The sequence below is a fragment of the Plectropomus leopardus genome, chromosome 6, assembly GCF_008729295.1.
Source record: "Plectropomus leopardus isolate mb chromosome 6, YSFRI_Pleo_2.0, whole genome shotgun sequence".
NCBI classification, from domain to species: domain Eukaryota; kingdom Metazoa; phylum Chordata; class Actinopteri; order Perciformes; family Serranidae; genus Plectropomus; species Plectropomus leopardus.
This window is the reverse complement of record NC_056468.1, coordinates 14,760,904-14,786,344: the sequence shown is the minus strand read 5'-3', so window position 1 is coordinate 14,786,344 and position 25,441 is coordinate 14,760,904. Positions and strand designations below refer to the sequence as shown.

Genomic DNA, 25,441 nt, shown 5'->3' with positions numbered 1-25,441 from the left:
AATACATAAATAGACAAAAGAATACATCGATAGGCATAAATAAAGGCAGAAATGGTTAGAAAAATAAACGACATCCTACCTTATGAGCTTTCAGACATTTATTTTTTAGTGTCCTGTTAAATTAAAGGTATAGGCTACTTCAACTAGCGATATCGTGGGGAAATAAAAGTCTTACATAGCATATTATTTAACTGATAGACCGCGGACCACGTTTAATAACAGTTGAAACTAGAACACAACTCAAACTATAATTATTGTTAAAACTGCATCACAATCTACCAGTGGAGGTATGAGGGAACATGATTTTCCCTTTAAATTCACGTTACACGATATGACTCCATTGATTTACAAATGTTCACTTACAAGGTGAAACAGTCTTGTAAGGAATTTCAGGATGTGTAGTCTGAAAACATTGATTGGCCCGTACGGGGATCGAACCCGCGACCTTGGCGTTATTAGCACCACGCTCTAACCAACTGAGCTAACCGGCCTTGTATACCAAGAAATGTGACGTAAATATCATCGTAAATGAAACTGAAAGTTACACTCAGACATTTGACGGAGAAAGCGACTCTTCACTGACGGTAAGACTGAAATACCGACAATGTAATGTCTTTTAATGTTTTGTAATTTTCTAGATATGCAGAGAAAGTCACATTGACTGCATTTCTGAAACACAAGGACTGCAACTGTGGTTTTGATAAACTTTAAGTAGATCGGGGTGGAGGGAAGAACACCCCTCCCGATCGCCATAACTAAAAATGATTATTAAAGGAACACTAATCAAATAAGAGTTCACTGAAATCAACAAGGCTATAAAGATCCAAGTTAACAACATCCAACAAAGAGAAAACAAAGCAACATGTACAAGCTCTCAGACAGGGAGGCAGACACAGATGATTTCTCTGAGCAAAAAAATATCACTCAATAAGGAAGGAGACAGCAACAACAGACACAATGCAGGTTAATTTGTATAACACCTCTTTACAACAATGCTTTTCAGAATACTTTAAAGAAAACATAAAAGCGCATAAAGACAATAAAAAGTTTGCGCTAAGTGGTTCAATGGATTTCACTTGCCTCTGTAAGAAAAAAAAGTTCAACCCTAAATGCTTTTCAATCTTTGATAATATGATCCCACATCTTTGCATTCATTTCTCACAGATCTGCAGATTATCCATTCTCAATTCAGGATGTCAGTGCAGTTCTCTGGCTGGGAGGTGGTTGACGATGGTGCTTCCTTTACTGGTGTGGCGCTGGAGCCGTCCCAGAAGCCCCAAAATCGGGGCGTCTACACCATGTTCCATGGAACCAGCATTGCCAGCGCACGGCTCATCATTGCCAGTGGCTTTAAACAGTCAACAGGTGGCATGCTGGGAAGGGGTGTGTATGTCAGCCGTGATAAGAAAAAGGCATCTCATTATCCGTTGAACAGCAACATCTCAGACCGTGTGGTCCTTGAGGTGCGTGTGCGTGTTGGCCGTGTGAAGCGCATCGACCAGGACAACCATCCGATGCAGTACACCTGGCACGCCAATGGCTACGACACCGCCTGGGTGCCCCCCAAGTGTGGCTTGAAAGCTGTGCGCAGCGGCCTGGAGGAGGATTGTGTGTTTGACCCCAAAAGAGTGAAGGTGGTTGGTATTGCAAACGCACCAAACACAAACATACAGAAAGAACTTCAACAGCTTCTATCAAAAACATCCAAAAGCAGCAGAGAACGAGGAGGTGGTGGTGCTGCAGATGTGTGTACGCTGTGCAAAAGAAAGACCCAGCAGGGTTCTCCACACTTCAAGCAACGGTGCTGGGAGTGCGGGCAAAACATCTGCATTGTCATGTCTAAACATTTCTGCCCGGCCAAACCATGACAAGGCTGAGAGCAGAAGATATAGATCGAGATCTAGGGTGTGATCATGCTTTGAAAACAGAACACATAATGTGTTCACATAGATATGAATAAATTGTTTATGATCAGGTTTGTGGAGTATCGCATTTATGTATTTGAGCATATAAACACCATATTATGTTGGTTCCCAACTGGTCCAGTCAGGGTTTCCAAATTACTCATTTGTTCAAGGTCCACAAAGTTAAACACTTGTGTTTGGCCATGTCATAGAGCTAGTTTGCTCTCTGTTAAGTGTTTGTCGATTATTCACTCACTTTACAGCAGGAAATCACACTTCAAAATAAAAAGCTCCATGACAGAAATTCAATGTACTTAAAGTCACTTGCACTCCATTCAGAATGGACCCATGACCCAGTTTTGGACTGCGATGCACCAGTTGGGAACCACTGCCATATTCTGTTAATGAGAAACCTAAACATGTTGGCTAGAGTACTATAACAGAAATTGAGATGTATACAGAGAATATCAATGACCTGACCTCTCTGTGCTCATGTAAACACCATATCCCGTATGCGATCATAACCGGGATAAGCCTCCAAAATGGGTTATTCATGTCTAATCTTAAACTTTTTCTACCAGAAGAAAGCACTTACTGTAATTGGTAATTGGTGATAGGTGACACTGCATGTTTTGAAGATCTCTGTAAATGGTCTCATTTATATTCTCATTTATATTATCTGATCATTATGATCACATGCAACACAAAATAACTGTTGTTCTGTGTAGCTGTGGACATTAGTTATTTTATGTGATGGAAATGTTTAAATATGTGCCTGAAATGACTCCAATTTGTTGAACTTTGTATCATGCGACAGAATCAAAGCCAATAAATGTCATTGTTATATCTTTAGACCCATAATGTCCTTATGTTTGATATGATTCCATATTTAGTGAAGAGACTCAGAAAAGCTCAATCAGTAGTAATGCCCTCAGCTTTCAGATAAACCCATAGCATCCTGATTTTACATGTTTTTTTTTTTACTAAATTTAAGCTGGTGAAGAGTAGAGATGCTGTGAACACAACATTTATTTTTGCAGGTCCCATCGGGACATGTTGTGGTGAAAACTAAACAGCAAAGTGCGACTACTGTATATTCAATTTCTTATTCATGTGCTACAGGGAGAGAGATGTGTCAGCTGCAGTCTGAAATCTAACTGACAATATGAGGAAAGGCTCGAATATCAAATAGTTTTTTTGTTTTTTTTCAGGCTGACACAAAAAAAGACAGTTTTCCACTTTACATGACACAAACTTGTGTAGTTTCATTTCAAAGGGCAGAGCAATGGGAGTAGGAAAAAAATTCAACAGCACTGGTATGACAACACTACTGTACCTATTAGACAAGAATGAAAAAGATACAGCTTTTCACAACACACTCTGTTGGGGGGTTTTATTGTGCTCGCTCGCCACATCATCACCACCAGATTAAACTGTGATTGGGCTTCTGGGTACACAACCATTCCCTCCCCTCTCTGTGCACTTAATACAGTATGCCTCTGCTGGCATACTACCGGGCTCCAAATTTACTGTGTGGTAATATGATAAAACACAAACTAATTTTGGAATATGCACCATGTAAGCACAACCTCCTTTGAGATAATTAAGCTTTTAAAGCTATATTTAGACGCTGGGCCCCTTTTCAAGACAGGACCTAAACATCAGGTAGGCCTATTAAAGCAGCACCCAGGTGGTGGTCTTCATCATGTCAAGATGACTTTAAGCGTTTATAGCATATATTCCCAAACAAAATTACAATTAATCCTATCACACAGTGAACCTGGGGGTTTTGGCATGCCTCCTTTTAATTCAAGCAGCTCAATTGAGATAAAGTTTTACATTTAAATAAAGCCAAAACAAGGAAGTGTGAGAGTGCGCTTTATCTGGATGATTGTTTTGTTAGTTTCATTCTCAAATTTGGGAAACATTAAATAAATAATGGCAGATGTTGGCAAAAAGATCTAATGGCCCGTACGGGGATCGAACCCGCGACCTTGGCGTTATTAGCACCACGCTCTAACCAACTGAGCTAACCGGCCACGTTCAGAAGTGTGGATAGTTTTGTTTTTCAATGAAGTACTGTGTGCTATGACAATATGTTTTCATCATGAATCATTACAGCGAAACTCGATTCATGCAGACAAAGCTGAATAGAAAGTGAAACTTATTGAGGTGAGGCAGAGATAAGGACTATACCCTGACGGTAAGGTTTGTCAACTTACTAACAAGTTAGAGTTAAATCATACGGTCAAACAAAACTATTGCTCGTTATATTAAAAGAAAATAACCACTAACTTTGTGTCAGTCAAGGTCTGACGGCTGACATATATTGTAAGTGTCCCGCTGACGTCGCATTCTTACGTAAACTAGTTTAACAGTTTGCTTTTCTGTAAATAAAACATAATTTCGTTCATTTTGTTGATAGTTTTAGTTAAGGGACTGTTCCTAACGCTGATTTAGTACGTAGTATTAACGTCAGTATTAAGTCAGCATATAGCTTGTTCAATAACTTTAGGTGTTAACTCATGCTACCTCAGAAAGACTGGTTAGCATGTAATAGCCGTTTTTTACTCAGTGTTTATGACACAACGTACCTCAGTCTTTCAATAAAATACTGCTTACTTTAATATTTAGGTAGGGGTACACATTTAGGAATCAGTTATTTCTCACTTTTCTGTAACTTAAATCTGCTACAGCCGGATGCTGTGCGGGCCAGCTACATGAAAAACATTTGACAGGTAATGTAACATTTTACAGACAGATCTGCGCACTAGTTTCCGCTTTTACAGATGTCAAAAATTGCTAGCCCGTATCTAAATATGGAGGCAAATTATGATAACAACTGTTTCGAAAATATAATATAAATATGTTTACAGTAGCAGAGATTCCGGGACACAGAAATTGATGGCTCACCTAATAAGGGAATAACAAGTTACATGTGATTAAATTACAAAATAAATGTAATTGTAATCAGTTACAGTTACTGAGGCAACAATATGTAATTAAGTTACAGTTAGGCTACTAATCAAAATGTTGGTGATTACAAACGGGTTACACCTATATATGTTATTTTCGGTAAAAAGTCTATATGTAGAAGAAAACATTATTTCTGTTGCTTTTCACAAAATCTGGTAATGTCCTCTTTTTGCATTCACTATGTCTGTATATTTCAGGGCTTTCTTAGCAAATTTTAAACATCTGTTAGTTAAGAATCAAATGTAAAATGCTGCATTAATTTGATGGGGTAACTGAAATAGTTGCATGACTTAATTCATTTTTATCAGGATAACTAGTAATCTGTAACCTATTAAATTTCAAAAGTGATCTTCTTAGCTTTGTGTATAAGCACATGATGATACCAAGTCCCCTGGAGAGTTAAAGCTATATTCTGTATTTTTTTGGATACTCATCTTGTCGAATGACACCCAGTCACTCTTAAATCTGTTCTCACATGAAGCCATTTGTGTATTCATTTCTCACAGAGTTGCTGGTCTTTAACAGCATCCTTGACGGAGAAAAATGTCGCTGCCGTTTTTTGGCTGGGAGGTGACCTATGATGATGATTCTCCTCGTGTGGAGCTGAAGGCGTCTCAGGCGCCCAAAGACAGTGGCGTCTACACCATGTACCATGGCACTAGTGTCGCCAATGCTCGGCTCATCATCGCCAACGGCTTTCAGCAGTCATCGGGTGGCATGCTGGGAAAGGGCGTGTATGTCAGCCGTGATAAGAAAAAGGCTGAACGTTATCCGCTGCACTGTAACCCTTCAAACCGCGTGGTCCTTGAGTTACGTGTGCGTGTGGGCCGCGTCAAACGCATTGACACAGACAACCATCCTATGCAGTATACCTGGAGCTCGCAAGGCTACGACACTGCCTGGGTACCCCCCAACTGTGGCATGAAAGCCGTACCCAGCGGCCTAGAGGAGGATTGTGTGTTTGACCCCAAAAGAGTGAAAGTCGTCGGCATTGGAAAGGCCCAACACACCTTCCTGACAGAGCTTCAGCAACTTCTGGCTAATAGTAAAAGAAATCTAGGTGAAGGAGATTGGGGTGCAGCACCGAATCTTGGTGGTGCTATGGACATGTGCTCACTGTGTAAGAGAAAGTCCCAGCAGGATTCTCCACACGTCAAGCAACAGTGCTGGGGCTGTGGGCAAAACATCTGCACTCTCATGACCAAGCATGTCTGCACAGCCAGCCGCTGAGAGTGTTTAAGGGCCTGAAAAACAGTTGTCAAACAGATGGAAAAAGGAACCATGTCACTATGGCTACCTGATGTGGTAGAAGACAAGTGGAGGGACAACTAGATAAAGAAAATCAAAGAGTGAAAATTAATATCTCAGGATGTAATCATACTTTTGAAAGAGGGCTCAAAGTTTCTACTATTTGCTGTTCTGTGTTACTTTTTTTTTTCCTTTACACAAATGGACAACTGTAATTGGTGCAACAGTAGTTACTACTAAACATGTCTCTGGGATCTGTATGTTACCAGCAAAGTCTTTTTGTATTAAGTACTGTTCACTACTAAGTCTACTATAATCTTTTTTTTCCCACTTTATTCTGGTTGTATTGACGGATCAGCAATCGCTGGGATTATGTGCACTTAAGATGAGACAATCTTTTTGTACTGAGCAATGTTTCTTTATTTCAGCCTGGATGGGGACAATGGCTACTTTATGCAATGTTCATTTTGAAATATGTGATAATGATCATGATTTGTCATTTAATTTAATTTCCCAAAGACTATATATGTAAAACCAAAGAATCATGTAAAGCCAATAAATGTTTTGATATCAGATCCATTATGTCCAGTTTGATATGATTTCATATGTAGGGAAGAGACCCAGGAAACCTGTGGATAAACTCGCTGAGCAGCATGATTCCATAGCGATACAGTCGTAGACATGAAAGATTCAGTCTGATGAAGCGGCAAGCTGTGAATGAAACTCCAGCAGTCTTTGATCTCCATGAATTTTGGCATGCTGCAAAAGGACCTGCCAAAAAAATGATGAGAAAATGTGTTCACTATCAAAGTTGTGGTGAAAGAAAAACAATGCAGAATGCAATAGAGTGCCCCAGGGATGGCGTTTTTCTGTAGGCCAACATGGAAGCTAACTAACATTTGGTTCCCTTGTCAAAAAGCTGGTGGGATATTTTCCATTTTGGTTTATTTCAGAAAATATGTTCTGTGTCAAACAAACTTTTATGATACTGACACCTTTTGTTCAGCAACATAATATCCACAAATGAATACCACTTTCAGGATTTTTGAAGCCAAAATGTAACAAGCTTCTGATAGGCTATAATCCAACTACACTACAGTCAAGTTGCCACCACTACGAGGCAATAAAGTTGTGTTTGGTGCTGCTAAGACACATACAGGCTTCAAAGTTCGCGAGTGAGGTATTTATTTATGAATTTTATGTTGTAGAACAAAACGTGAAAGTCTCAAGCTAGTGTTATCCACAGACCTTATTGACGTTTCTGACCAAAAAACCATTCAAAAAACCCACTGACTTTGTGACGAGAGAACTGGAAACGCTGAAATACTAACTCATTTACGGGTTTCAGGACTCATTTCTGGGTTATTCTATACAGACGACTAGTTTCAGTGTTACTTTATAAGTGCTATTGCTGTTTCAGCAGAAGTCTTAGTTGAAAACAGGCACTTCAAATGAGTATATATCACCACATAAATCATTCGATCAGGTGCCAGTGTAGGTATGAGGCAGCTGATGGCTCACATTTATTAGCTCCTCGTCGTTTTTGGCGTGCAAGTGCCTGAGGAGGTACCAGCTGGCCACCTGTACCACCGTAACTGGGAAGTCTTGGGAGTATGCCAGCCTCTCCAACAAACGCCTCGTTTCCCTGCAGAAGACACACACAGAAATGGCCAAAGGTGTAACATGAGCCTTGTTACTTGTTCACCAAATAACTGAAGCTCATGTCTGGGTAGGTTACATGAAGGAGTGGAATCTGTGAACGAAATGAGGAGGTAAATGTGAGTGTTCCCTATCATGGTGCCTGTAAACAGCATCTATGATAATTTGCTAATTTGAAACATGGAATTGGATGGCTGCTGACCTGGCTTGTTGGCGAGCTGGCATGATGTTATTCTGCTGGTCTGGATTGAAACCCTCTCTGAATCTTAAAGCAATCTCCTTTTTTCTAATATATAATAAAATGAAACTTGTCTCAGGCATAAAAGGGCCTTTGATACAGTGATTATGTTTGGCACAGGGGTGTTCCTGCAGCATCTCCCAAGGAATTTAGCCAGTTCATGATTGGCATATTCGTTCTCCTCAGCTCTCTGATAAATGTAGCGTTCTCATTAAGCGTCCTGGCAGGCCTGTGAGTAGTGACAGAAGGCTATTATGTCAGGGAAAGGAAACTCTGCTTTGTAAATTGATCTGCAGTTTCAAAAGTACAAACATCTTGAAACGACAGATGGAGGCATAACTCTGAAGTTTCAGGGAACTTATGATTCGTTCAATCGCTTCAGATGATATATTTCACTTCAGATTGCCAATGGGATAAAGTCATTTGTATATCCACGCAGAGCAACCCACACACCTGCAACGTGTATTTTGCATACTACCTGCTGCAGGTGACACAGAAAACATCGAGAAGCACTGACCTCGCAGCCATCTTGGTCACATACTGGAGCAGGGCCTGGAAAAGCTGGGCCATAGGGGATGAACCAAGCTTCAGGACCTCAGTGGTGGCTTCTTGTATCATGTTGGTCCAGTCGTTTCCCGGGACACCGGCCTGAGAGGTCAGATCACACAGGGTCACGTTTTATTCACCTACTAAACATGTATTTAGTGTTAGAGTGTTGTTTTCTAACATTGTGCCTCATACAGTAACATCCTGTTAAATTTCTTCTTAAACTAACTAAATTTTTTCTTTTTTAAGGAACAGAAGTGAAGTCAACTTCAGATACATCACATGTTCTTAACCTTCCAAATCTGCTCATTCCAGATGCGCTGAAATGATGGCAGGTGTTGTGCCATGTGCAAATACTCTGGCACATGCCCAAAAATTGAAGAGCTGTCAACTCAAAAAAAAGAAGAACTTGAGCAGTACTAAAACCTGCCAACTTTTAAATAAACTTCAACAAAGTACACCTGTAAATTTCCAGTGTCAGTGTCAAAAAAAAGGAAAAAATACAGTTGATGGCAAAATATAAATGTAATGTCAGCAAAGGGACATACAGTCAACTGGAATTAAAAGAAAATTATTTGACACAAAAATGGAAGCAAAAAAATGCATTTCCCAAGCCAAGTGCTTCATTATGATAAGTGGAGGAGGACAGGAAGAGGTTGCGGTCTTGCAGGCATACCTAAGAATCCAAGAAATAATTGGAGAGGTGGCACTGACAGGTGGACAGTCAGGCACTTCACTTGACAACAGCGATGCCGGTCAAGGTGAATCTTTTTTTTTAAGCCCCCAACACAGACAATGATCCACTGTCAGAAACATTAGGGACTCAAGCCCCCACCAGCAATGCATTTACAGATAAACCAGTGGCTGGAGGTACATTTTGCATGTTCATGTTGGAGATCTCTTGTATAAACACCTTAAAATTAATTTAAAGAGCACAATGTTAGCCATTCAGAGGATACAATTGTGGATACAAACAAATATGCACAATTTGTTCTCTGTTAGTAAGTGTTTTCAGAGCAGCAGTGGCTGTTATCACATTAAGATGATTATCACAGTTAGCAAAATGTGAGCAGAGGACTAAAAACCATATCCCCTGCAGATAAAACACAAAGGCGGTTTCGGGTCTTGTTTTGGGTCTTGTTTGTATTTCTACTTGGCCTTGGCTGCTGTTTCCATAAGTCCATCCCTGTCATACACTGACAGGGGTGTCGATAGGAGCTGCCTCTGAGATTACATGTGTGAAGTAATATGCAAGTCTTCTTCTCATTTTACAAAAACACCATCAAGTCACTGCTAGAACAGTACTCCTGGTGCAAACACTGCTAGCATCTTGACACAGTGCTAACTTTAACTTCCATGTTGCCATTTTACCATTACATTTGTAATGCAAAAAAATGTCTTATTCACTGCCACAGTATTGCAGGAAAGAAATATCAGATAAAGTACAGCTTTAATTGCACAACTATCACATGTTGGATCTAGATTCACGCCACATCCTATGCTGGAACTCACCAAACAGGGTCCTAGGGCAAGCAGGGCTAGTCGCAGCAGGCTGGATACCTGGCCGCTGTGCAGGCCGAGCTGTGAGGCGAGCTGCAGACTCTGCCTGTAGGCCATGACTGCCTGAACCAAGAGGCCCTGACTCCGATACACCACAGCCAGCCACTATAAAAAAAAGAGAGGAGGAGTGTGATTTGAAACCAAGAATGAGTGGGAGTAGAGGTGAGAATGTGAGATTTACAAAGGGGTGGGTGGGAGGGGAAATGTGAGAAGTAAAGAAAGAGGATCATTAAGGAGAGTGTTCAAGGCGATGTGAGAGTAAAGATTGGAAGAAGAGATGAAAGAAGGGCAAAAATGAAATGATACAGCCATTTTTCTTAAATAACTCAAGAGTTTACATCTGATCATTCTGCTGCCTGTGGCTTCAAGTTGAAGCAAATATTAAACTACAAAAATGTTCAGCTAGTGATATGAATTCTCGATGCAATATTCTTATAATAAGAAGAATGAAGCCAAAGCTCTACTTATTACTTGTAACACCAATGAACTCCAAAGCTAACGAAATAATACAAAAATACAAAGACTAACAAAAAATTTAATGGAAAATTACCTTGCTAGCATGACATAAAATCACTGATTGCATGTGGATTTTGAAAGAACCTTACGTAACTGGTCTCTGTTTGTACAGAATGGTCTATGACTTTGTGTTGTTGCTACACATTTTAACTCCGCATTTATATAGTAACACTTCTGCTCATTAACCATTGTTGCAGTCTGCCAATATGTTCACACCTTTGAAGAGAAGAGCCTGGCATCTTTGCTGCTTGCCCCCCTGCTGGTAGGAGCCATTTGATGTTAAATGGAGCAAAGAGATCTCAAACAAGGCACAAAAACTGTCTGCCTTCGCCCAGTGTCTCAGTGGAAGCAAGACAAAATGGCTATCATTTCAATGACCTCAACACTTAAACAAGTGATTATCCAAGACTGAGATCATCTGAATTTTCAAGCCTCGGTATGTAACAGAGTTGGTAAGTATCAACTCTTTTTGCTACATATATACAGCGGCAACATTAAAACCACTGCAAGGTGAATTTGATAACATTGATCATCTTGTTACAGTGCAGTGTTGGGAAACATTGTGTCCTGGCATTCATGCAAATGCCACTTGACACACACTACCCACCCAAACACCGCTGACGACCAAGAACACCCCCTCATGGGAATGGTTATCCCCGATGGCAACGTCCCATGCAGCAAAGACTGTGTGCGACGCCACCCTGCCAAAAAACCACTCAGGATAGGCCAGAGGAATGTAACAAGGAGAGCGAGGCGTCCATCTGGTCTCCAAACCCCCGAGATCCCACTCTGATTGTGCATCACTGAGAAGGGCTGGTACCCCAGCGTCGAGTCTCAACCACGGTGGTGTCTGGCACCAGGGCGCTAGGGGCGGATCCTTTGAGTCCTGTTGGTTGCGAGGTGGGGTACAGGCATGTTTCCTGGATGCTTGATGTGATTGTGATTCCTCTGGCCATTCCTGAGCAGTTTTGGAAATATGGCATGGTGCATAGTCCTGTTGGGGCGCCACTGCCATAGGGAAGTGTACTTGGTCTGTACTGGTGTTTGTGTGGGTGGTGCGGGTCAAGTGGCACGCAGCAGAAAATTGCATTGTAACAAGATGATATTCATTCACCTGTCAGTAGTTTTAATGTCAAGACTGATCAGTGTATGTCTGTGTGAACAATATGGTATAGCTCTATTTAAAATGTACCGTTAAACAGCTGAAAGAGTAATGGCTTGTCGACATCTGTGCGTCCACTTACATGCCACGCCCCGAGGTTGGTGGGGTTCATCATTACAGTGTTGTTAAGTTCCTCAAGCACAGAGTCTGGGAGGACAGCACCACCACCGGCCACAAGGAGGCGCTGACACTGCACCTGTCTCAGTGACAGCATCACTGCTGGGTGTTCAGGAGAAACATTCAGCACCTGAGAAAAAACACAGTGGAAGAAAGAAGAGGCCTCACATCTAACTTTTATTTCTACATCTATGTTATTATCAGTCTGAAACGAGTCTTAAATTACAATGAATTAAATTAAATTAAATCATTAATGTTGTATGTGAATGTTTGTGTGTTAATATCCCACCTGTGAGCAGAGGGCTTCTGCCTGCTCCAGCCGCCCCCCCTGCATGAGACCAGTCACTGCCTGCTGCAACACCCAGCCTTCTAGAGTCTGGGCTAGAGGGCGCTCTATCTCCTCCACATTATGCACTGGGATACAAAATGGTGTCCGTTATACACTCAAACATACACAAAATAGTAAAAACCACAGAAAACACACAATCAAGTGCACACACCTTTCTCAGACACCACTGACATGAGGGTTTGCTCCAGTCCTTGTCTGCGAGGAGCAGAACCAGAGAGATAACAGGCGGTGTTTTCTGTGTGACAGGCAGCCATTAATCCCGCCCATGTTGCTGGATCATCTGAAAGCATAGAGAAGAGATGAGACTCAGACATCTCAGTACTCCTTTAATCGTAGGTGTATGGTAGCTTTGCATTTATCAAACTGGCATAAACATATACAAGCTTCACTTTGCCACAAAGCTGCAGAGAGACAGCGTTGATTAGATTAGAAGATGGTTCTCAAACCAGTTTAGCATACACATTATCTCACCAGAACTTATCTTAATAAGAGTGTTTACATAAATGAATTTCCTGTTACTGACTGAATTGTTTTTCAAGACATCTATATTTTCAGTTTGCAATGATAAGTGTGTGGTTGTGTGAGGTAGTCTATAGTTCCAGGTGTGTGTGTGTGTGTGTGTGTGTGTGTGTGTGTGTGTGTGTGTGTGTTTACCAGGACAGAGCAGCACAGCTCTCTGCATTGTCTTCAATGCATTCCTGAGACTGTCCTCTTTGGAGTGTCTTCCACTGGCTAGCTGGTTCACTCCACTGTACAACAACGCCCTCTGCAGGACACAAGTTAGATCACCTAGGTTTCATTTGAAAACACTGTGGCAACGACACCAAAATGCATTTCGGATCCTGACAGATCTATACAGTGTGAAATAGATTACACACTATAGAGTTCAAAATAACATAATTTAGCACTGGGTTTAATTTTTAAAATTAAACAGGGATTAAAGAGAATGTAACAAAACAGACAGAATAGCAGCTAAAGATAAACAGAGTCATTTCAACATAAATATATAGTCACTCTTTACCTTTCCTTGGGTCATACTGGAGAGACAGGCAACATGACCAGCCATCGCTCCGCCCTGGAAAACACAGCAGACGAAACCATAAAACCTTTCAACTCTAACTGTCCAGCAGCACAACAGCAAATATGGACAATGCTGCTTATTTAAATGTATGCACGTGATAGATTTCCTGTGTTTGTGCTCGAGAGGTGTGTGCAACCTTTGTGTGTGTGTGTGTGTGCAGCCTTACATTTGCCTTCCTGGGGTAGTATTGTGGTACCACCCTGGACAGCAAAGCCCACAGAGAGGGGTTTCCAGGATTGCTGGAAGCAAGACAGAAAAATAAGACTGTTTTTTCCTATAATCACCTGCAAAGAATGACTTGGTGGATATGTTGCTACACGGTTCAGGGAAAGTATTGCACTTGTTGATAATTTGTCACGGTACTTGTCAGAGGGTGTGTAGGTTCAAATGTATAGGGACTACATGGGAAAAAACAAAGCATCTAAAAAAACTTGATGTTCAAATGTCTACAAGGAGGCAGATAAAATCAGTACAATATGCAAATACTGCAAACTGTGGAGTGTTCCCCCATGTCAGCTTTTTCAACATGTGACTTACATTAATATTGTGTCCAAAACTGACCCCAAATCCAGTGATACATGCATCAAACACATTTTACATGCTATGCCGTTTTTTATGTGCAATCCTCAAAAAATGCACATAAAACAAACACAAGCTGCAAAAGGTTTCGGGAAATCTGGCCTTTTCTGTCAAAAGTGCAATCTAATCACACTGATGAATACCTGTTCTTTTTAGAAATGAAATTAGGTTGCTGTAGGGCACAGCGGGTCAGTAGGGTACTCTAAAAATTTAAACAAACAGTTTACCTGTGCACAGCTCTGGAAGCCTCTCTCTGCACTGCGCTGTAGTTACCCTGCAGAGCGAGCAAGGCACAGGTGAGCAGACATCGCTGCTCTATAACATTCCCAGAGGCTGAGCCTTGCTTCAGCAGCTCGGTGAGAGCAGCAGCAGCTAGTGTAGCATCACTGTGGACCAATCCCAGGGCACATAAACAGAGCAGGGACTCTGAGATGGGCTCCTTTAACATCGAGCTGTGGAGGCAGAAAACAGACAAATACCTTTAGTTTGTAAAAAATACAGTACAGTTATTATAACATTTTAATATATATATATATATAGAGAGAGAGAGAGAGAGGGAGATTTTAATTATACTTGGCACCTTGTTTTTTTATTATTTAATGTTTTTTATATTTGTTTTTTTTTTTACTATTTGAATTGCTCTTTTGTTGCTTGTCCTGTACCTCATAGCTGCTCTAACAATGCACATTTCCCCACTGTGGGACTAATAAAGGATTATCTTATCTTTTCTTAAAATCATGTGGTATGACAAGAAGATTTTCAAACAAACTCCATGATCCAAGACTTGACAGTTTGCTTTCAAACAGTATCCTTTCAAATACAATAAAATGCCATATTTAAAAGATCCTTTTGAAGTTTTTTTTCACCCTATAAAATCACTGGTAAGGTCCAGACAACAATGCGGACTCACCATTTAAACAGCAGAGTCTTGGCTGAGTCCAGGTTACCCTGCCGGTGCTGAAGCAGCGCCAGAGCTGTCAAGATGTAAGCCTTCTCCTTCTCACTGGACGCCACAGCCAAGGCGCGTTCATAGGCTACAGTACAAACAAAACTATTAAGTCACAGTCACTCTGGCATGAAAACACATACACAATCTCTGATTTCAGTGTGTCTCCCCTTTCTCACCGTTAATGCTCTCTGGGATGAGTCCTGCCCTGCAGTAGACCAGAGCCAGGCCGGCCAAATCACTGAGCTCCTGCAGTGGAGTGGAATCATAAACACGCACCGCCTCCTCCAACTGGCCTGAGGTGCTGCAATAGACACAGTGCAACATACAAAGAATGGAGTGCATGGTGTTTTGTGAGTTATGTAAGAAATGATTAAAGTACATGGAACTGAGAAAGGACGGTGTTACCACAAAGCACGGCCATAGCTTCCTAGAGCGAAAGCCAGCAGCTCCTCTGTCGAGGACATGGACTGAAGAAGTTCAACAGCTCTGAGGAAAGAGAGTTAAGATTTAGAAAGGTGTTTTATATACAAATATGTACTAAAATGTCTTTCTTATTGTTTCTCTTTCTTTCACTGGTACACTTTCTCAACCTCTGGAAGCAGTTGGTGTGATTTAAACAGACACCTTTTGTAAGCCTGTAAGGCCTGCCTCTTCAAGTGCAGATGCTCATTCAGGTAGCCGAGCATAATGAAGGCGTCAGGGTCACACTGGATCCTCTCTGGGAGAGAGGCAAAATAAACTTCATGTCACACAACATCTGTCACATGGCCCGAAGTACAACAAGGGACACACATCGACACACAAATAGACGCTGTACCTGTGTACTTGCTGAGTGCCACCTGAGCAGCAGAGATGGCGTTCATCTGGACTATATTGTAGCGGTACAGCTCAGAGTCTCGGTTGCTCTTATCCAGCAGGGTGGAACATACCCAGTAGGCATAACCTTTCACTCCCTCCATCTGCCGGGGAAATGAGTGTTAGAGAGATTCATATGAAAAGGGAGAAAAAGGCAGAGAAAGGCAAATACACATTGTTTCATTGTGGTATCACCCGTAATTACTTTCTAGTGGTAGCAAAGGTTTGTAGATGAAAACTCAGCAGAGTGACAGAGAAAGTTGAAGCAAAGATTAAACTGTAATTAGCCAGCTAATTAGTGGGTATTTCAGTCGCAGCCCCCAGTGATTTTGGGAGGTCACGCACATGTGTGCTGAGTTCAGTGGTGTGCCTGAAGAGATCCATGGTGTCGTAGCTTCCCACTCTCTCTGCTATCAGCGCCTGGTAGGAGGACAAAGGGGACAAAACTATCATTAAGACCGAGAAACGCGGTCAAAGACAAACAGTTATTATGTCTTATGAAGACCAGCACACTATGCAATTTCTTTTGACCTTGTACTTCTATATTTCAAATACCAACCAACAGGAAATTACTGCACATTTAGCCAAGAACCTAATATTATTTAACTACAGCTGAACTTGAAATCCTTGCTTTGCTAAATGAAATTTATGTATAACTGGCCATGGCTGTTTATTTGGACTCATTTTACATCTCATCACCTTGAGGCCTCTCACCCAACCTATATGTCTAGTTTTTCCATTTTCAAACACTTAAAGCATCCTACGTAAACCTAATTATCCTTTTCCTTGTTAGTTGTACTGTGAGATTTTGCCTGATGGTTTGTCACATACTTTATATATGTATACATATACAGTAAAAACAACCCTTGGACACTGAGTTATTGCCAAGTGTCCATTTCCACGACAAAGTGATTTAAAGTGATCTTTAAACATGGTCTGATAAAGTCTTTGTACCTGTCCGATCCAGCAGTTGACGTAAAGCGGCTCCAGTGACTGTGCAATCTTAAAGGCCTCGTGTGCAAGCTGAGAAAAAACGACCAGGCTTTATAAAAGAAAATGTCAGCCGACTTTGATAAGCAAAAAAAACCCCAAATATATAAGAAAACGGATCACACACACCTCTATGTTGTCCTTCTTCAAATACAGGGTACCAAGGTTGGTCCAAGCAACAACATTCTATAATGAAATATCAAAACGTCACATAAAAGCATTAGAATTTCTGAGAATACTGTTCATCACCTAAACAAATGTGCAGTACATACATTTGGTTCGACTTGTATGGACTTGATGAAGCAATGTTGAGCCAGAGCGAAGTTCTCAAGACCTTACATAATAGAAAGAAAGTGACGAAATAAAAGTGTATCAGTTCCGGTGACACAGATCAGTCAGAGGTAGCTGTATTAGTCAGGAAAAAATAGTACACATAATTTTATTTATGTCATGTCTTAGGCTTAATTTAAAGTGCTAGACATGCGTTGGGTTTTTTTTTTTTAATCAGGCATGGCTATGTCTGAAAGATTACAGCTTTTTTAGACTGAATAAAAACATTAATCCAATGTTTGGAGGTTGTCTGGACCAATTAAAACTGAACTGAATTTTAGTTCAAAGACTGTCATAACTTCAGTATTTACAACTGCAAACTGACAGTTTCAGACATACTTAACATACTAAAAAGATCTCACATACTGTTTTAATGTGCCAAATAGCGTGTTATTTAAGATGCAGCCTTTTTGTTTAGTTCACCCTTTTTACTGAGCAGTATAGATAAACATTATTTGGAATACCAAGTCATGTTTATCCCTTTAATGGCTGATACAATTATAGACAGAGCTTTCCATTAACTGATAGCTGTAGTTCTTTCTATGATGACCATGTTACACTGTTAATTTCTAAGGGCAGAGCAATAACAGTAAATCAAATGTGAATGTTACATGTAAACATTAATATATACATGTAAAACTTTCACTTAAAAAAGGCGTTTTATGATCAAGTCAAAGTAAAAACATTTTACACTAAATCAATGAATCTAGTTAGACAACACAATCAATACTGTGCTTAAGAGAGAGGTTTTTCATTTTTTGTCAGTCAAATATTGATGCATAAATTAAGCAGTGACCAATAAATCAGTCTGTCCACTGGATGGGGTAGACGGCTATTATTCACATTTACAAGGTATTTACCTTTGCTCATAGAAACAACTCCCAGGGAATTCCAGTGGCTGTGGTTCCCACTTTCCATCATTATAGCCTTTTTTAAACACTGAAAAAGAAAACAAATAACTCAATGCTAAACACCACTGGGAGGAAACTATACAACACTGCATGACGGTGTGAATTACCTGCTGGGCCTTCTCCAGGAGCACAGACGGAGAGTTCTGGTCTCCTTCTGTTGGACAGGAGACCCTGGACTGGTGGTAATAGTTGAGTCCCAGGTCATACCAAAGACTGGAGACCTCAGACATCAGCTTCAAGGCACGGGCATAACACCTGCAGACAACAACATGTGCTTAATGTTCAGTATTTAGAGTACTGGCCAACAGGGGAGACATGGTGCCACAGGGCAACAAAAAGACTATTGATTCATTATAAATGTATGATTGAACAAAGCAGCACCAACAGGCAGCTCAGAAAATGTCTATATTAGTTTGTGATCTTACCTCTCACCAACTTTGAGTATCTGGGCCTGGTTCAGTGTGTGGCTCTGGGTGTTTGGATCTAAACCAGCCAGCGGAGCCGGCACTAGGACCTGGGCTCTGTTTGGTGACACGGTGCTGACTGCAGTGCAAGCATCTCCCAGCAGCTTCCACAGACACGACAGGTCTGGACGCAGCTCCACAGCTCTGAAGAGCACAGAAATGTGAGAGGATTGATCAATGAAATCGGAAAGAGTGTGTGACGAATGAAGGAATGAATGAATCCCAAACAAAGCATTGTTTCAGTTTACGGTTAAGAAATGAAACTATTGTTTAGTCATTACCTGAAGAGGTTCTGTATGGCTTGCTGAATGAGGTCAATGGCTCCTCCATCTCTGCAGTCTTCCATGAAACTTTTTGCCAGAGATAGCTGGCACTCCCCGAGACCTGAACAACACATCATACCAGCCTGAATAAAGATGAAATCCAGGAGTCCAAAAATGTTAAAAATGTAGAAATGAGGAGGAATTACCTTATAGAGCCTTTATTGTAGTGACTAAATCATTAACAAAGCCAATGCCACTACCGGTCTTCATCTGAGCTTTTAAATCTTATTTTTAATTTTAAAACCCTGATGAAGACTGGTAGTAACCAAAACATGCTGGCTTTTTTAATGATTTAGCCACTAAGATAAAGGCTGTTTAATGCAAGTCCTTCTTGTTTTCTACGTTTTTCACATTTTCGGCGTGCCTGGATTTTCGTCTGGTCTTTCCTGATTTTTTCTGTTTTCCACAAGTTTTAACTACAGAGCAACCAGTCATCCCTTTCTTTGTCTAAATTCAGATATACGATTCAGATGTATGCAATGAAAGTCATAATATTATGAACCTAACACCTACCTTTGAGAGCAGGAACATAGTCCTGCTGTGCTGTGATCTGCAAGTACTCTGCAACCGCCTCTTTGAACTTGCCCAGGGTCTGTTTGATGGCAGCAGCCTGGTACACACTGTAGATGGAGGCTGGCTGAAGCTGATGGGCCTTCCCGAAGGCCTTCAGAGCTGCTGTGAAGCTCCGGCGGTTTAAGTAGGCCTCACCTAAACACTCCCAGCACACCCAGTCCTCTGGGTCTGCTCTCAGCGCTGCCTGCAGGCTGTAGACATAAATTAAATGATAAGCAATAACCATACACTTAAATTACCTATGGTAATGTGGAGAATGATAAAGACATAAGGTAATACATTATGCACGATAAGATTTTAAACTCTTACTCAGCCACAGCTTGTTGATGCTCCCCGACCTTCAGATAGTAAAGCCCTCGTCTCATCCAGGCCCATTTAGCTGAGCCCGGAGTGGCTTTCTCAATCACTGACTGAAGTATTGCTAAGGCAGTGTCCTGTGCCATTTAGGTAGAGATAGAGAAAAAAGAGAATTGGAAGGGTCAATACAAATAAGACCTGCAAAGAAATTCTGTCACAAATGCCAATACTGTACATGACAGCTCTGAAAGTTGTGGCTTTTGTGGAGTTTTTGTCTGTTTGCTAACAAATCCACGAACCATATCATCCTGTTCCATACTGAGATCCACTGAGGCGGCTCCAGACTCAGCATCATCGCTGTCTATCTCAAAGGCCTTCTTATAGCAGCCCCGAGCCCGGGCATGATCCTTTGCCACCTCCCGGTAATAATGTCCCAGGTAGCGGAATACACAGCTGAGGTGTGGGTCTAACTTTGCAGCCTGAAATGGACAAATGAAGCTTTCAAGGTAAGATGCTACTCAGCTCAGTTGACTTCTGGCAATAAAAATCATACTGTGACATTTTACAAGTATATTTGTGTAGTTTTTTAATTCCTTTAAAACTTATATTGCTTTGTCTGGACCATCAGTATTTAAAAGTGTTTAAAATGAAGATATAATGAAACAAAATCCCCCTCACCTGCCAAAAAAGTGACAATTAATAATTGTACTAACCTTGAGCAGATGTGTATGGGCTTTGCTCCGGTCTTTACGGGTCTCTTCTCCCATGTCCCAGTAGAGCTGTCCCAGCAAGAAATAATATTCTGCACAATCTGGGCTCTGGCTAACCGCCTTCAGGAAACTAAACAACAGAAGGGCAATAGGGAAAAGTTCACATGGGAGAACTAAACCTTTCTGCACAATACAAATGGATTGTTGGGTTTAACTTAGAAATGGAGCACTACAGATAAAAAACATGCACAGAAAAAGACACACGGTTTTTACCTCTCCTCTGCCAGCTGCTGCTGGCCCTGAGCCAAGTGTGCCCTTCCTCTCAGTTCAAAGCCCTGAGCCAGGTTAGGGTTCGAGGCCACCAGCTCTGATGAGACCTGTGGAAGACACAGTAGTTTTATCCTCATCAATCTATCTCATGTCTGATACAAGAGACAATTTTCTTCCTATCCATATATCAAGATAGAGGACAGAGGTTTATCTCAAGTTGTTATTATCCAGTTCTCAAAGTCAGACTTTGAATAAATAATTTACTGCAATACTGTTTTTCCTAAATACATCTGACATTTTCCCAGACAAAGTTCAGTAGGTAAAAGGTTTTAAACCTCAAGTGCTTGATCAACTTGTCCCTTGTTAATGTATGCACGTCCTTTAAGGGCTAACAGAACTGGGTCTTTTTCAGCATCTGGAATCTAAAGAAAAAAAGAAAAACAACAAACATATATGTGATATTTTCTTTGATATTATGTAGTGCAACACATGTATGTCCAAGGTTACAACTGAAAAATAATAAATAATATTAAATATTAACACTAAAGAAAATTCAACTGTATAGCACATACAACATGCTGAATAAACAGAGTATTAGTCAATCACATAACCTGTGAGAATGTCTCCAAAGCCTGGTCTGCAGCCTTCTCTCCTCCACTCCTGACTAAAGCCTCTAGCTTCAGCCTCAGCAGTTTGACCCTCAGCTCCTTGTCCTTGTCTCCACACACGGTCAGACCTGATGGAGTCACACGCACACACACACGTGGTGAAGTTCATTTTCTGCTACAGGGAATAAGGATAACTGCCCTTTGAAAGTGGTGGTAAGCATCCCTATTTTATTCAAAAATGTTTTTTTTCCTTTTGAATGAACTCTTGACGCGGTCTAATTGGACACATTATTTGAAATAGTTGGATCAGTGATTATATCTGGATAGCATAGTGATATACAGAAGAAAAAATATACCTTGAGAGCATGATATAGCACTGTCTGAGTATCTCTGCATTTTAAACTGAGCTTCAGCCAGACTGCACCATCCTGTACTGGAGTTCATTTTTTTCAACCCTAGAAAAAAAAGAGAGACAGATCATGCATAATTAACAGGAAAAAAATACATTACAGAGATTAAACAAAGTACATGTATCAGTATCACGCATTCAGGTACCTTTTACATTTAAGGTACACATTGCATGATTGTCAGTTACTGTTATTAAACATGCTCGCTGGTGAAAGTGAAAGTAATGGCAAACCCCAGACTTTACTCTCATTTGGTATTTCTTCTTGCTATATTTGCGTTTTTTCAGCACTGTGTCTCATAAATGCCTGCATTCACAGTCTGGCACCTGGTTGCAACCTTTTTATAAAGCCTGGACCTCACCTAAGCACTGTGGGGGTACACACACATAAACAATCCAAACACAGAAAATAAGCAGAAAATAGGAAAATACAGTCTCTGTAGAAAATCACACTGCCACACACTTCTAGTGTATCATTAGTGATAACTGAGAGAGATTACTTCTGTATGAGTCCATACTTTGTTTTTTAAGGGAAATCCTGGATACTGCATGTTTAAGAACAAAATCCACTCTTTGTTTAGGCACAAACTTACCTTGTGCAAGGTCCTTAATGGCATCTTTAAACCTTCCTTCTTGCAGTGCTTTGGTGCCCCGACCTAAGTGACCTAATCCACTGTCAGGGGACAGATCAAGAAGCCGAGAGAAACAGCCGACTGCCTCCTCATTCTGAACACCTTCAAATAAAAACATGACATGTATTAAGAAGAGTGGGACTGAGTCCAGAGCCAATTATTCCCCAAATGCCTAAAAGTGACATTTAAATTAACAAAAATCTGGAATATCTGTAAATAAATAATTTAATTAGAAACAGTATTTCACCTGTTTTGAGGTAGTGAGAACAAAGGACTTCAAGAGGATAAGTTTGGTTGGGGTAGAGAGACAGCATGGACTCACATGCCTCTTTCATTTTGGCTTCTTCTTGAGGCAGCTGCAGTAAGGGCAGATTTACATGAGATGAGCAAGTGATTAAGAACAGAACTGTACAGGCTCAAGTATGAGGTAGTCTATATTTGATGATCATGAGCATATTTTAATTATCCTTGAATTTCTGTGGTGGTGACACGGACATCAGATAAGGTGCACTCACTTCGGAAAGACATTTGACATAGTCAGCTGACACCTTCTTGTGTTCCTCTCCCGGCACAGGATCCATGAGAACCATGGCTTTCTCAAACGCTGTGATAAGCTGATGACCACAAACACAAAACAGTTACCAAACAGAGATATTTACACCGACAACAGCATTCAGAAAAAAAAACTATTTATGTTTGTAAGTCATTGGCAGTGGTAAAACCTGAAGTAAGCTCTGAATATAATAACTATTTGGGTTTAGTAGACTGGATGACATTGGCTCTTATTTTTTGAAAAGTGTTTAAACACAAAAGAAACACATGTTGCTGAGGTTAAGTCCACATTTGGAGATATCTTACATGCTGTTGGGTTTCACTGTCTGTCTCTTCCTCGTTATGGCAGCCTGAAAGGAGCTGAGTCATCTGTTGCCATAGCTGCAGTAACTCTTTTTTGTCCACAGCCTCTTCCTCCTTCACCTGAATGAGCTGCAGCCAGACCTTTGCCAACTATGTGCAAACATAGAAATGCTTTCAAATGTGTGAAGAGAACAAAAAAGGTGTCTTTTTCCCCACTGAACCCATGCGCTTTTGAATCACATACCTTTAAATATTCTTTTTCGGACTGATAGATATCGGACAGCTTATTGATCATCTCATAACATTTATTTTTGTCAGAGCTGTTAATGGAGAGCATAATGAGAATCAATAACATCACAAATAGAATACATAAAACTAGTCAAAATTGCAAAAGCAAATAAGCAAGCAAAAGCCAGCTAGCTAGCTGCATATAACTGCTGATTTGCACTTGAAATACCAGTTTGCACATATTAACGGTTTACTGTATGATTGCTCATTTCAACTGAAGCTATACATGTATTTATCATTGCAGCAGTGAAAACATTTGCTGCCATGTTAGATTGTTTTAGACTGATGTTTAATTTTTCAAGACTGTGTTTTGAACAGCTTGTAGATAGTTCACTTATACAAGTAAACTGGTCACTAAGCTTAGTGTTGCTTTTCTGATCAGTGTTCTACTCTAGCCACTGCCTTCTTCTGCACTGTGTATGATAGTTGCAAACTTGATTTTGTTGTTTATCTATCTATCTATCTGACTGTCTGACTGTCTATCTATCTCATCACAGCTTCCTTTGTAGTTTTAATAAACATCCTGAAGATGTTTTTCCAACTGTTACCTTTTATACAGCTCAACAAGCTTCTGATAGACGTTAGGCAGCTCTGCTTTGAAATCCCACTGATCAGTCTTTTCATAAAGATTTGCCAAACCCTAAAAAAAACACAATTTATCATTACCATGCCTGAGGAGAGAAGAAGTATAAATTGCAATATTACAACCACAAAACAGTTGCGTCCAGGGGGAAATCACTCAGTTTAATTAAATCTTACACATTAGTTAATGAATTGCTATCAGTATTATGCAAAGTGTAGTTGATGGAAGATGTTTAAAGTCTGGAAGGATTTGTCAGCACAGACCAACAGATTTTCCAACCTTACCTGCCATGCCAGCAGCTGCTCAGGCTCCAGCTCCACAGCCTTTTTATAAGCTGTCTGCGCCTGATCTGGTTGCTCGAGTTCACTGGCTGCCAAGCCGATGAATACCCACGCATTATAATTGTTCTTCTCTAGTTTCAAAACAGCCTACAACCACAGTAAAGACAGCAAAGTCAGCTATAGGCTATAACATTACTGTTTGAGATACATCACCCGGGTGTCTACAGTTACCTCTACCATTAAGACCTCACAGTTTAAAATTAAATACAATTTAATGACTTTTAAGGCCAATGTTTAAAATAAAAGACGAATTTAAGACATGTTTAGACTTTTACAACTTTGAGGACATGTAGACACCCTAATAGCCTCCCTCAGTACCCAGGCTCCTTGAATCAGATGCATATCAACAGCCAGCACCACATGTATGTAAATACATCACTTTATCTACCGCAGTATGTGAACGCAGATACTTTACCTTGCAGTGTTTCAAAGCCTCTTTGAACTCCTTGTTTTTTATAGCCTCCCTGGCACTTTTCAGGGCTGTTTTTACTTCTTTATTAGACATCTTGTAATAATCTGAATGAAAGGGAGACATAAAAAGAAACACTGTCAGATCACAGGTCCAATATATCTATAAGCCATAAACCATTAGGTGGATGAACTTGCAACATATTTAAAAGGTGTTACTATGAATGAATTGTGAGCTAACTCCGTTTACTAACAGTAAACTACAAATAAGTAGCGGTGATAGACATGGTGAAAAATTAGTAGCTGTCTTAACAGTAAAGAAAGTTAATCTGAGGAACTTGTGTTTATATGTTTGCAGTGTTAGCTGGTTAGCTAACTGCAATGTAGCATTAGCAGTAAGCTTGTCAGAGCGTTAATAACTAAATACTTTCAAAACGACAGCTGGCTTCAAACCTTAGTCGACACATAAGATGTTATTTATTCAGTTGGTTGAGCTATTTCCCACGCAGATTTAGAAAATGTGAACAAATGCTGGGGACACCCACTGTTTACGTTGACAACTTGCTCTGCTGCTTTTGGGTGACACGGAAGTGAAAGAGGCGCTGTCACACCTCCAGTGGATTTTCACAATAAAATTAACTGCAGCTCGGGCCACTTCTGTGTGCGTACATGTAAGCAAAATAGCAAAACAATACAAAAATAATTTATAATAA

The 25,441-nt window shown here is 40.5% G+C and overlaps 2 protein-coding genes and 2 non-coding genes across 6 annotated transcripts; 1 reads left to right on the top strand and 3 right to left on the bottom strand.

The window, feature by feature from the left end:
• Positions 1-417: 417 nt before the first annotated feature.
• On the bottom strand, positions 418-491 carry trnai-aau. The gene has a single exon. It is a non-coding gene; the product is annotated as a tRNA-Ile (tRNA).
• Positions 492-534: 43 nt separating this feature from the next.
• Positions 535-6,703, top strand: LOC121944118. The gene is made up of 3 exons (XM_042487803.1): positions 535-584; positions 1,165-1,856; positions 5,418-6,703. The coding sequence occupies exons 2-3, from the start codon at positions 1,194-1,196 to the stop codon at positions 6,108-6,110; spliced, it is 1,356 nt and encodes a 451-aa protein (XP_042343737.1). The 5' UTR covers positions 535-584; positions 1,165-1,193; the 3' UTR covers positions 6,111-6,703.
• On the bottom strand, positions 3,870-3,943 carry trnai-aau. Its single transcript has one exon. It is a non-coding gene; the product is annotated as a tRNA-Ile (tRNA).
• On the bottom strand, positions 6,525-25,330 carry ttc37 (tetratricopeptide repeat domain 37). Of its 3 annotated transcripts, none has more exons than XM_042487692.1 (41): positions 25,274-25,330; positions 24,736-24,836; positions 24,264-24,407; positions 23,945-24,036; positions 23,353-23,428; positions 23,112-23,258; positions 22,769-22,867; positions 22,501-22,609; positions 22,215-22,355; positions 21,572-21,670; positions 21,219-21,343; positions 20,943-21,029; positions 20,611-20,714; positions 20,341-20,467; positions 19,927-20,106; positions 19,640-19,764; positions 19,271-19,521; positions 18,716-18,818; positions 18,396-18,578; positions 18,078-18,225; positions 17,920-17,998; positions 17,002-17,063; positions 16,859-16,915; positions 16,694-16,762; positions 16,085-16,159; positions 15,702-15,843; positions 15,509-15,602; positions 15,290-15,370; positions 15,061-15,185; positions 14,846-14,969; positions 14,163-14,387; positions 13,523-13,595; positions 13,297-13,350; positions 12,930-13,041; positions 12,427-12,555; positions 12,216-12,340; positions 11,892-12,056; positions 10,084-10,236; positions 8,543-8,673; positions 7,650-7,773; positions 6,525-6,899 (listed from the first exon to the last, which is right to left on the bottom strand). In XM_042487692.1, the coding sequence occupies exons 2-41, from the start codon at positions 24,823-24,825 to the stop codon at positions 6,819-6,821; spliced, it is 4,710 nt and encodes a 1,569-aa protein (XP_042343626.1). In that variant the 5' UTR covers positions 24,826-24,836; positions 25,274-25,330; the 3' UTR covers positions 6,525-6,818. The 3 variants fall into 3 exon arrangements, with proteins under 3 accessions (XP_042343626.1, XP_042343625.1, XP_042343628.1); XM_042487691.1 differs by lacking the exon at positions 25,274-25,330 and adding an exon at positions 25,182-25,273; XM_042487694.1 differs by lacking the exons at positions 6,525-6,899; positions 7,650-7,773; positions 25,274-25,330 and adding exons at positions 7,804-8,254; positions 25,182-25,273.
• Positions 25,331-25,441: the final 111 nt, after the last annotated feature.